Source organism: Delphinus delphis, chromosome 19 (genome assembly GCF_949987515.2).
Source record: "Delphinus delphis chromosome 19, mDelDel1.2, whole genome shotgun sequence".
NCBI lineage: Eukaryota > Metazoa > Chordata > Mammalia > Artiodactyla > Delphinidae > Delphinus > Delphinus delphis.
Genome location: NC_082701.1, coordinates 51,646,687 through 51,659,641, shown reverse-complemented (window position 1 = coordinate 51,659,641; position 12,955 = coordinate 51,646,687). Strand labels below are relative to the sequence as shown.

Below are 12,955 nucleotides of genomic sequence, written 5' to 3'. Positions count from 1 at the left end.
TTTTAAATTTTAATTTTCTTGAAGTATAGTTTGATTTGCAATGTTGTGTTAATTTCCGGTGTACAACAAAGTGATTCAGTTATATACATATACATGTTCTTTTTCTTTTTTTATTTTTTTTTATTTTGGTCACGCCACATGGCTTGTGAAATCTCAGTTCCCTGACCAGGGATGGAACCTGGGCCCCGGCAGTGACCCCGGTGGCCCCTAACTACTAGACCACCAGGGAACTCCCTTATATATTCTTTTTCCTTCTTTTCCATTATGGTTTATCACAGGATATTGAATATAGCTCTCTGTGTTATACAGACTGCATTTAAACGTGGGACTTCCTAGCACTATGTGAAATCTTCTATAGTAACTCTCCCTCTCTCTCCTTTTATTTTTTTAAAAATGAATTCTGTAAAGTAAAATAAAATCTACGAGGTCTTCAGGAAGCAGAGTATGCTGCATCCACCTGTCATCAAATCTCAGGTCCTGGAAAGGCTGCCTGGGTGCTGGGTCTAAAGGGTAGTGTGAGGGAGTTAATACCCATTTCCTAGTCAGGTATCATCTGGATTCTTCTTATATACCAGGTCATTGGAGGCAAACAGGAGGTGCTTTAGGACTAGAATAGTGGCATCGATGGGTAAGAAGACGTTCAGAGTCCAAAATGAGCTTAGGCTTAAAAAAGATTCAATTTAATAACCCTTTCTAAGGTTCAGAGCCAAGAATGTTAAGAAATGGCCATGACGGTGGTAAACTGCAGTCAGGTGACGGAGAAGGAAAATCATCAGCTTTTGTTTTGTGTCTCATTCTGTGTCTCCATTAAGAAGAATGATCTTTACATGCAGAAAAGTATTTGTATGAATGAGCAAACTGCCTTATATGGGAGAAGAAATTGGCCAAAGTACACTCCTCCTCTGATTGAATCCATATTGTCTCTTCTAAACAAATACATTCTCACAGCTGAGACTATCGAACCCCTGTTCTTTGAAGTATTATATAGAACAGGAGTTTCCAGAAGGCGGGAATGGTCTCACATTATATAATTCTAATTTTTAAAAAGAGGAAGAGGCTCCCCTTTATATTAAGATCAAGAGCTCCCACTCTTGATCTATACCTGCCAAGAAACATTCTAGAATCTACTGTTAATAGTCTAGAAACAGCATGAACATATTCCTCACATTACTTTACACTGAGTAGGAAGGGGAATATAGTAGACAGTGTTATCAGAGAATTAGGACTTCTCCATGGCGTTCCATGGCCCCTGTGATCTCCTCGTGGTTGGATGCTGCAAAGTTGTGCCTGAGATGCTGGTTAATGATAGAGGTTGGCCAGGCGTCAGGGTGTGCACCAAGGGGTTTGTGCCCTTTCCAACATTCTGATCAACATACTTGAAGACATAGGATGCATGCCTGTAAAATTTATAGATGACATGAAACTGGGAGGAAAAAGAAATACATTTGATGAAAAGAAACAGAGTTTTTAAAAGCTCTTGACAGGTTGAATGGTGAATTGACTCTAGTTAAGAGGGATAAATGTTAATGCCCCACTACTGGGTTTCCAAACCAACTGTATGAATACAGAATGAGGAAGATGTGGCTTACCAGTATATGGTATTATTAATATCATCACTAATGCTAGAATGAACCTGTATTGAATATTATTATGTGCCAGGCACTGGGCTAAATGCTTTATGTGTATTATTTAATCCACAACAATCCTATAAAGTAAATAGAATTACTGTCCCTATTTTGCTGAGGCACAAAAAGTTAAATAACTTGACCAAGAAAATGTAAATAGTAAGAGGTATATGAACGAGGATTCAAAACCAAGGCAACGTGACACATTCTTATCCACAATCAAACTGCCACGTGAACGTTAAAAGAATTAGTTGATAGTTTTGATTATGTAATAATTTAAAACAGACAATAAAAAACAAAAAAAACACCCCACTCTAACCAATTCTGCTGTATTTTGTTCTATAGGTAGGGGGCTACCTGCTGATATAGGGTACAACACAGTCGGGTGGGACGTCTGCTAGAGCAGTCAGACAACAGTCAACAACAGCAACTGCTCATGAAGCTCAGACCAGCTACCGATGCTTATCCATCTAGGTTTTCAATTACAGTCGTGAGCAAATAGCTAAACGTCAGTGGGCCTACGAAGAGGACCTGTAGCTTGACGGGACCATGTGGAGGATTCAGAGCAGATGGTCCTACTGAACAGAGTTTGGTTTTTTAACACAAAAAAACAGAAGAGAGCTTACTTTTTTCCCTTAACTTTAGATTCTAGGGGATATTGCATCAATAAAATGCAGAGGGACTTCCCCGGTGGTCCAGTGGTTAAGACTCCGTGCTCCCAGTGCAGGGGGCATGGGTTCGATCCCTGGTTAGGGAATGAAGATCACAACGTGCCGCGTGGCACGGCCCCCCCCCCAAAAGCAACCAGTGGGACTTTGGAAAAAAAAAATGCAGAGTGTGCCTGGCACATAGTAGTTGTTCAAGAAATATTCATTGACTGCATGCGTCAAAGTAGAGTTCTTGGACATATACTTGCTTGCAAAAGTCATCAACTCTGAAAGCATGGGATAGAAGAATTGACATAATTGGACTAAAGCAATGAATTGGAAGACCGACTCAAGGAGTTCTTCCAGAATACACAGCAAAAAGAAACTGACGGAAATTATGGCAGAGAGAGTAGGAAACGTGGTACAGACTCTCCATATCTGTAGACTCTCAGGGGCCATGAGAGAAGTGATATTTTTGAAAAAGTTCACCAGAGCTGAAGAAGGACTTGAGTCTTGAAGCTGAGAGGGTCCCCTAGTGCCAGGCAGGAACCTTGAAAGGAGACACATGCCTGGTCTAACGCAGCGTGGTGTGGATAGGGCGACATCAGGTGATCTCGGTGGAGAGGGCGTCAGTGGGCTCAGACTTCTCATTCGCAGTCCTGCGTGTTAGAAACTGAACGCAGCACACTGAGACCTGTGCCCGGTAGGTAATCACGCGAGGGGACCTAAGGCCATTACTATTCCAGGCTCCCCCAGCACCCCGTGTGCGCCTCGTCCTCTGCCCCTCCCCGTGGCCGTCCACCCCAGCCAGCTTCCACTCAGTAGCAGCCAACACGGCCACCCACCTTCTGTTGACCTAGACGGATGTAAAGGCAAATTTTGCTGTTAACAGTAGTTGCGGGGCGGGGGGGCCCCATGCGTATCTAAGACCTGAGATTCTACCTTCTTCCTGGAGTCTTAGAATGAAATCCACATCTCCTTGTTCTTTTGTTTCCCGGTCACACATCTTCGTTTTCCGTAATGCTCTCTTTTCATTTCTGCCTCAGGTAACTCCCACTCTGTGATGTGCAAACTTCCCTATGTGTTCAATGTCTTCGTCAAGTGTTTTCTTTTCCTCCGGGCTTTAACTGAAACTTGGCTTTCCCCTGAGTATGGGCCCTCCACTCCGATCCTATGCGCTAGGAGATGGGGTCAGTGTCCTTACTCGCAGTGCATCTGCTGGACTATTAACAAATACTCTTTACCCCTTGAAAACACTGCCCCTCCTCTGCCTGCCCCTCATCGCTTGTAGCAGCATTCTTCTGGGTCCCCCTCCTCCCTCCTCCTCCCCTCCCTCCTCCTCCCCTCCCTCCTAGTGCGTCTGTCTGGCCCCCAACACGGCTGTCGTTTCCTCCCTGCCTCAAGCCCTGCCATAACCCTGTGTTACTTCCTAGTTTTTCGTGAACAGCCAGCCCCCGGTCTCTTAATCTCCTCTTAATCTTATTCCCTTCTGACTTACGCTGCTGACACCCTAGACTGTGCCACCTTCTGAAATGATCTTATTTTTCAAATATTTCAGAAATTCTATTGCAAAATCCTTCCGTCCTGGCAGTGCAGTCAGCAAGTCTCCTGACCATGTTCTTTGACTCCGTTTAGATCTTGGGTCCAAACGCTGTTCTCCTTTTCCCCTGTGGATTCTCAGAACTGCCTTGACTTTCTTCCTTGTGTAGTTTACATTTTATAGTCTGTCATTTCAGCGTCTTCTGTCAGTATCCTACGCCCCCTGTCCCTTTGTTCTTTTGTTACACTTATTTGGCAAAATTCTCACCCTAAGTCAGTCAAGACGTTTGTCTTTTTTTAAGGCTCTTCCTTGGGTTGCTGATACCTCTGGAGTCTTCTGTTCATACAGCTGAACAGATCAATACTCCTGTTAATTTCGTGATCATGAGCCCAGACTTCACGCAGAACACTGCTTCCCTGATTGTCAATTAAGATTATAACCTCACTCTCCCTAATGATTGTCTCAAGCCCCTGCCCACTTCAGCTCCCTAGGTCCCTGCGTCCCCTTCTCCTCCCCAGCTGGTGGCTTCTTCCCCTGATCCATGGAGAAATTAGAAGCCACCAGAGAGGAGCTACCGCAGCTTCCTGAGCCAGATTTACAAACCGTCCTGTCCTGCGCCCACTCCTGTGAAGGCCGTCTTCCCAGCTCCTTCACCTCTGATGCCCATCCCATCTCTCCTAGGAATCCGTCTCAGGAAGCTCACAGTGTTGACTGTCTTCTGCTTCCCTTTTTAGAGGCTCCTAATGTTAGCATTAAATGTGCTGAAGTTTTCCCCGTTACTTTAAAAAAGAAAATTCTCTCTTCCATCCTCTCCTTCCCTTCACAGCCATGTTTCTTGAAAGCATCTGCCGGTTGGTGGGTAGATATGGTTGGTGGTAGGAACCTGTGAAAGCGCTCCTGTTTTCTCAGGGAAAGGTGAAGCAGGGTCCCAGCTGAGAGTGAGGCGGAGGGAGCAGAGATGGGAGATTTAAGAGAGGAACAGTGTGACATAATTCTCTAGAAGACTCAGATAATACTTCCATTTATGCCGTTGACATTGTGTCACATACTTAACAGCTATTGGAAATACAGGGGAAATGTGACCCACAATTATAGAGGGAGCTTTAATGTGTTTCTCTCAGAATTTGAGATAAGTAGGGAAAAGAAAGAGTATAAAGAATGTGATCAACAGTATTTAGCAAGCTTGAATTGGAAAATGTATATACAGTACTGCTGCCCATCGAGCAGAAAACATTTACAACCTTGGCTTGTAATTTTGATGCTAAGTCACCAATAAAAATCTCAAATCAGGCCACGTTCTCTGACCACAGTGCAGTAAGACAAGGTATTAACAGATTTCCACTTGGGTTTGTTTTGTAGGAGTTTTGTTTAATGAGTTCTTCTTACTCTTTTTGCTGTTAGCCATTCATCTATATGGCTTTTTGGTAAAAGAAGAAATCAAAACTGCTATTACAGATTCTTTAGAAGTTAACCACAACAAAATACCACATGTAAAAAATTGATGGCTTAAGGCAAAAACTGCTTTAAGAAAGAATTCATAGCTATAATTTTTTTTTTTTTTTTGCGGTACACGGGCCTCTCACTGCTGTGGCCTCTCCCGTTGCGGAGCACAGGCTCCGGACGCGCAGGCTCAGTGGCCGTGGCTCACGGGCCCAGCCGCTCCGCGGCACGTGGGATCCTCCCGGACCGGGGCACGAACCCGCGTCCCCTGCATCGGCAGGTGGACTCTCAACCACTGCGCCACCAGGGAAGCCCCTATAAATATTTTTATTAGTAAACAAAAATTTATATACAAGCCTTTTTACTCACAAGATAGATAAAAGACAACTTTATGATAATTTATTAAGCTGTATTGTCTCATGAGCTTTTCTGTGTGTCATTTCACACACACGAAAGAAGTCCTTTAAAAGTACAGCCTGGATGTTAACTTAAGACTTCTTGTGATCATTTTGCAGTATATACAAATATTGAATCATGGTGTTGTACACCTGAAACTAATATAACGTTACATGTCAGTTATACCTCAATTTTTAAAAAAGTACAGCATGAAATGAACCTAAACAAGAGGAAAAACATAAAGTTGTTAAGTAAAACTTGAACTGGTTCCACAAAAAGACCGTAAAATAGACAAACAATTTGGCAAGTGTGACTAAGAGAGAACCACCAGAAAGAATAAAGGTTTTATAACACTATAAACAGAGACAAAATTGACTCAAAATAAGGTGGAAAACTTAGAACAATGCCAGTGGGAGAAATGGTAAAGATTGTCAGAGGTTTTACCTTTATGTCTCAAAGACACAAGGCCCAGATCATTTTAGTGGTGAAGTCTATCAAATCTCAAGGACTAGATAATTCCTGTGTTATCTAAATGGTTTTAGACCATTAAACAATGCAGAAGAGTCTGGATAACATCAAGATCAGAAATTGTCAAAGAACTTTGAATGCTTAAATTACTTTTTACTTTTTGTTAAAAAGTAATACGTGAAGATAGTTGAAACAAGCAAACACACCGTACAGCAAGGCTTACATTATAGAAAAAGAAACAAGAGATACCTGTCCTACCCCTGCCCATTCTGGATTTCCTCTTTAGAGGAAACCATATTTTAATCTGTTTCTTGTATATGTATATATTTCTAAGTAACAGGCTTGTGATATTCTTTCTTTCTTTTTTTTTTTAACTTCCAGTGTTTTCTATAGACTTCCTATTATGACAGAAGAGTTTTTAACTGCCCGCCCCCATCTTCCTGATAGGAGTCAAATCAACATTTTTTGGCATTTTAGTATTCAGCATTTAAACTATTTCTCCTATGATCACATTTCCTTTCTTACACAATTTGCTGTTTTCCCTGGGGTTAGTAATTTTCCTATTTGGGGGGAACAGAGTAGTTCTGCAGTTGCTACATTGATTTGACAGAACTACAAGTCTTCTTTCAATACGTAGACAAGCATCCCATAATTTATCAGTGTCTTTCCTCCCTTGGAGGCATACCTCTGGGGACCCTTTATCCTCCAGTCTGTACTTAGCGGTCTTCAGACTTGCCTTTGCCTGCGCTCTGGAAATTCCTTGCTTCTTTCTGTGGACTGCTGGATCAAAGGGTATGTGTGTTTTGAGGGTATGTGTGTTTTGTGTGTGCGTGTGTTTTATTTTTGGCCTCGCCTTGCGGCATGCGGGAGCTTAGTTCCCCGACCAGCAATCAAACCCGTGCCCCCTGCAGTGGAAGCACGGAGTCCTAACCACTGGACCACCAGGGAAGTCCTCCTTGCTTCTTTCCGTAGTTGTATTTCTTAATTTATGGATTCCATAAGCTGTTGTTTTGGATGGAGAATAACCTCCAGTAGCTTCCTGAGAAACAATGGAAATAACCAGTTGTTCCACGAATAAGTAATTCCTTAAAAGGATGGCTCATTTATATAGTGGGATCCTGAGCAGCAGTCTTGAAATGATGTCTGACACACCAAGGGATGTCCTAGTATAATAAGCACATATACTACCCCTCTCTTGCTTTAAGAATACGTTTTTTGAGACTAGGACTGATATACCTCAAAATGTGAACCTTTAAAATGTAGGTTAAAGGATTCTTTTTGAAAAATGTTGAAACTGGATACAAGTTTCTTACATTAGGAGAAAGAAAAGCAAGGAAAACAAACCATCGTTTAAAAGGAACATCAAGGAAGGCTTCCAAAGGTCAGAAAACAGGTTAACACCAAATACAGCGGCAAATACAAATACTTTTAACCCCCTGTAAATAACAGAGCCTAACATAATCATATGCCCCTTACAAGAGAGACATCTCAAAGTAGAAAAGGAATAGCAGTGCGGTGATGGGCATTTCCTCGGCCGAATGGGTACAAAAAGGGAGCACCAATTAAAGTCATCTCAAGTCTAAAGTAGACGTCACAGCAGAAACAGGGACAAAGGGCATTATTTTATGCCAGGAAAAGGAATGTTTTATAATGAATTACAGTTGCCTTGAATCTATGTATTGAATCTTATAATGTGGGAATACAGACAGTGGGAGACAGTCACACTCCTTACCCTGAGAGGCTGTCAAATGTAGGAAAACCCTTCCAGTGATTGTGTTACAGAGAACTGTTATCTCATTGAAGATACAGGAAAATAAATAAAGACAATATCATAGTGATAAGTGCTATGAAGAAAACTAAGAGGGTACAGGCATCAGAGTGAAGGGTTAGTGAGGGGATGAAACAGGGATTTCACTGGGTGATAAGTTTAAAAATGTACTTATTCTTTAGCCAGAAATATATATGGTAGCAGTAAACAAAAATAGGCAGAACCTGAATAAGAAATTGCAGAACTTTTTTAAAGTCTTAAAGGTAGAGGCACAGCATGTTGCTGGATGGGAAAACTAATATATACAATTTTAGTAGGCATCATTTGCATACAGTAATATTCAGCCTTTTTAGTGCATAGTTTTTTGACTTTTGACAAATGCATATAGTTGTGTAACGACAATCAAGGTATAGAACAGTTCTATCTTCCCCCCAAATTTCTACACTCTCCTTAGGGTAATTCCCTCCCCTCTAGTCCATGGCAACCACTGATTTTTTTTTTCCTTTGTCACTATAGTTTTGCCTTTTCCAGAACATCATGTAATCGTACACAAGTTAGCCTTTTAAGGGTGGCTTCTTTCACTAACATAGTACATTTGAGCGTCATCCACCAATACTTCACTCCTTTTTAGTTCTGAGTAGTATTCCATTGGATGCATGTTCCACAGTTTATTTATTCGCTTACCATTCGAAGGGCATTTAGATGGTTTCCAGTTCTTGGCAGTAAAGACACTAGAAACATTTGTATACAGGTTTTTTGAGTGTAAGTTTTCATTTCACTTGGCTCAATACCTAGGAGTAGGATTGCTCGGTCACGTGGTAGGTGTATGTTTAACTTTATAAGAAATTACCAAACTTTTTCCAAATGGCTGGGCCATTTTTCAACCTTACTAGCAATGGATGGAGAGTTCCAGTTCTGCATCCTGTCAGCACTTGGTATTGTCAGTTTTTTATTAAACTGTAGTCTCTCTGATAAGTGTGTAGTGATATTTCATTGTGGTCTTAAATTGCATTTCCCTAGTGACTAATGATATTAAGCATCTTTTGATGTGCTTATGCCACCTGTATGTCTTCTTTGGTGAAGTGTCCAAATCTTTTGATCATTTAAAAAAATTGGATGGTTTGTTTTCTTATTACTTTTTTTTTTTTTTTTTTTGCGGTACGCGGGCCCCTCACTGCTGCGGCCCCTCCCGTTGCGGAGCACAGGCTCCGGACGCGCAGGCCCAGTGGCCATGGCTCACGGGCCCAGCCGCTCCACAGCACAAACCCGCGTCCCCCGCATCGGCAGGCGGACTCCCAACCACTGCGCCACCAGCGAAGCCCTTATTACCCATTTTTGAGAATTCTTTGTCCTTTTTAGTTACAAGTCCTTTATTGGGTAAGTGATTTGCAATTTTCTCCCACTCCATCTGTGATCCATCTTGAGTTAATTTTCACGTATGGTGCAAGGTATGGATTGAAGGTCATCGTTTTGCTTGTGGATATCCAGTTGATCTTGGCACCATTTGTTGAGAAGACAATTTTTTTCTCCAGTGAGTTGCCTTTTTCAGGATTCTCAGTTCCTTTGATCTGTATGTCTGTCCTTTTGCAGATATCATACTGTCTTGGTTACAATAGCCATATAGTAAATCTTGAAATCAAATAGTGTATTTTCCACCATCATTCTTTAAAAATTATTTTCTCTATTCTAGTTGCTTTGTCTTTCAATATAAATTATAGAAATTCGCTTGTCATTTTCTAAAAAGGGTCCCACTCTTCACATTTTGATTGGATTGCATTGCCTCTATAGAACAATTAGAACAGAATTGACAATAGTTTTGAGTCTTCCAATCCATGAACATGGTTTATCTCTATTTATATAGATCTTTAATTTATTTCATCAGTATTTTATAGTCTTTAGTATATAGATCTTGCACATACTTTGTTAGATTTATATCTAAGTATAACATATCCCTTAGTATAACTAAGCATTTCCTGTTTTTAGTAGTGTTAAATGGAACTTTAAAATTTTTAATTTCCAATTGTTCACTATTAATATATAGAAATGTTATTTTTAAAATATATATTGACATATTTTGCAACCTTGCAAAAGTCACTTATTCTGAAAGGTTTTTTGGTAGATTCTTTGGGATTATCTCTATAGACGATTATGTCCTCTACAAATAGAGACATTGTTATTTCCTCCTTTTCAAGTCTCTGCTTTTAATTATTTTTCTTCTTTGTGATGTTGAATAGGTGTGAGAACAGACATCCTTGTCTTATTCCTGGTCTCGGGGACAGCATTCAGTTTTTCACCATTAAGGATGATGTTAACTGTCTGTAGGTGTTTGTAGATGCCCTTTATCAAGTTGTTGAAGTTCCCTTGTATTCCTAGTTTGCTGAGTTTTTTGGTTTTGTTTTTACTCATGACTGGGTGTTGTTTTATTGTATATCTTTTCTACATCTATTTAGGTTATTGTTTCTTCTTGAGTGAACTTTAGTAGTTTATGTCTTTTAAAGAAATTATCCCATTCATCCTAGTTGTCAAATTTTTTGGCAGAAAGTGGTTCCTAATATTTCCTTATCATCCTTTCAGTATTTCTGGGATCTATAGTGGTTTTCCCTTTCTTATTACAGATATTGGTAATTTGTGTCTTATACCTGATCATTTTGTCTAGAGATTTATCAGTTTCATCGATCTCAAAGAACCAGCATTTGGTCACTTGTTTTTTGTTTGTTTTTTTTCCCTGTTTCCCATTTCATTGATTTCTGTTCCTTATCATTTTTTCTTCTACTTATTTTGTGTTTAATTTGTGCTTTTCTAGTTTTTTAAGGTAGGAGCTGAGGTGACTGATTTGAAACCTTTTTCACTGTTGAAAATATAATTTAATTCAACGTGGATTTATTGAGTACCTCCGTATGTGTTTTTTGAAAGGTGCTTTGGAAAATAACTGAACTATCAAATGAGTCTCTACTCTTTTTAGAAGGCTAGTTGCATTTTTGAACATGAAGTTATTTCCCTTAAATGTCACTATAAGGCTGTGTCTGGTTATATTTATAGGTTTTTAGAGTATAAAGTTCATTGTAAACTATGAAGTGGAGTTCTATAGACGTTGTTCAGACCAGGAGAATTTGGGGTGTGAGGGTTCATGTTTAGAGTGAATCATATGCAAAAACTTGGTAAAATCCTAGTTTTATAGGTGAAGAACCCAAGACCAGCAAGGAATCAATGCCTCATTTATAGATCTGTGGGAAGTTTGTGGTGGGGCTGGAACTAGGACAGAAGATTCCAGTTCCCAGTGTCTTGCCAGTGCCCGGCCTGGCTCCTTGTACTGGGTTCTCTCAGTGGACAGGTGGCTGACTGTTAATTCTGGGAATAAAGAAGCAAGACAGTCTGTGATCTCAGGCAGCACATGCTGGTGGGGCAGGCAGTTGGCAGTATCGTTTGTTAACTCCAGAATACTGTGGTCAAAAGAAGGAAACAGGGAGGAGCCTGAGGAAGAGGGTCTGGGGAGGCTCCTCAGAGGAGATACAGCTGAGCTGAGCACGAAGGGCAGGTGGAGGTAATCCAAGTGGTCACGGATCCGGGAAGGACATGCCAAAGAAAGGAGATGGCGCGTCCCTGGGAAAGTGAACCAATAAAGGGGCAGACATCAACTATGTTGCCCATGGCAGCCAGAAAGAAGGAGAAAACAGTGGTTAGGAGCTATTATTAGGAATTAAATTAGACTCAAGGGGCCGGGCAGTAATATGCTCTTGCTATAACCCAGTTTATACACAGAGTATATGAATGGATTTGTTTCTTTTAATAATATTATATGAAAAGAGTATGACGTAGTGAAGGAACTCTTCATTTCTCTTTGATGGAGGTTATCTACGCCTGAACTACCGTGAGACCTTCATTGGGCACGTGATGGCTTTTCTGATGGAAAAGCAAGCACAGTGTAGGGAGCGACAGAAATGCTCCCTCGTGACCTCGTGACCGCAGTTCCTTTTGAGGCAGTGACAGTCTTGGTCGGGAGTGTTGAGGACACAGGCACTGGAGGCAGACGGGCCTGGGTTCTCACCTGAATCCTTGTCCCCCAGTAGCTATGTGACTGGAGGATTAACTTCCTCAAAGAACATCCTCGTCTGTAAAATAGAGATAATGATGCTCGTAAGTGATTGGAAGTCATACAACCTACACAGGTGGTTTTGTCCTTGGACTACACATGGGTTTGCATTTCACCTTTTCAGTTGAAAAATTGAGCTGAATGTGAATACTTAAATCATTCATCACTTTAAAATCATGTTCAATTTTTTTCATCATACGTCCTTTTGTTATTTTGGGTGTATCTAACATTCTGACTGGAGACAGTGGTTAAACCTCATATAGGTGTTTATCCTCCTTCAATCTTCTTTTCCACTCAGCGTTTGATACTTTGTGGGTTTTTTTCTCCTTTAAGGTCAAATTAACAATGATTCCCCTCTGGTGGTGGGTTTTCTGGAAAGGCAGTGGTTTCCAAACCTGGCCCTGCATCAGGATCACCTGGGGAACCTACTTAAAAAGGGGTTTTTCAGTCCCTCCCCCTGAAGGTGGAGCTCTGTGGAGTTCATTTTTATACAGCTTCCCAGTTGACTCTGATGGGCAGCCAGGCAGGAGGGTCCAGGTTGGTAAGACGTGTACGGTCATCTGAGCCTGCATTGTCATCTACCCCAGAGAATCTGGCGTTAGAATGATGAACTTGACTGGATTTAGGACTATATAATATATAATAGGGTTGGGAAGCGTTAACTTGACCTGAGAGCAGCAGAGTTACTAGTATTTTAGAGGCTATCACTGCAACTTTATTATTATATCAAATTTTTTAAAAACCAGGCAAATGGTCACTTTCTTTTTTTTTTGTTTGTTTTGTTTTGTTTTGTAGATCGTGAGGACCAGTCAATTCTTTGCACGTAAGTAAATGTTGAACATTCAGACTTCTTTTCGCTTCTGTTGGAAAGTAAAAGCCATTCTTTTTTTGTATGGGGGGAGGGGGAAGGGAGAGCCGTCAAGAGTTGGATGGAAACCTTGCAGTTGTTGTTTCAAGACTACAATATATAAGTTGCTTAAA

The 12,955-nt window shown here is 40.8% G+C and overlaps 1 protein-coding gene across 4 annotated transcripts in view; it reads left to right on the top strand.

Annotated features, from left to right (window-relative positions):
• Positions 1–12,955, top strand: part of MYH10 (myosin heavy chain 10) — a 133,411-nt gene that overhangs the window by 21,311 nt on the left and 99,145 nt on the right. For all 4 annotated transcript variants that reach the window (XM_059998421.1, XM_059998420.1, XM_059998419.1 and 1 more), the window contains exon 4: positions 12,770–12,797. In XM_059998421.1, coding sequence (XP_059854404.1) covers positions 12,770–12,797 — 28 coding nt within the window. The remainder of the gene's footprint in view (positions 1–12,769; positions 12,798–12,955) is intronic.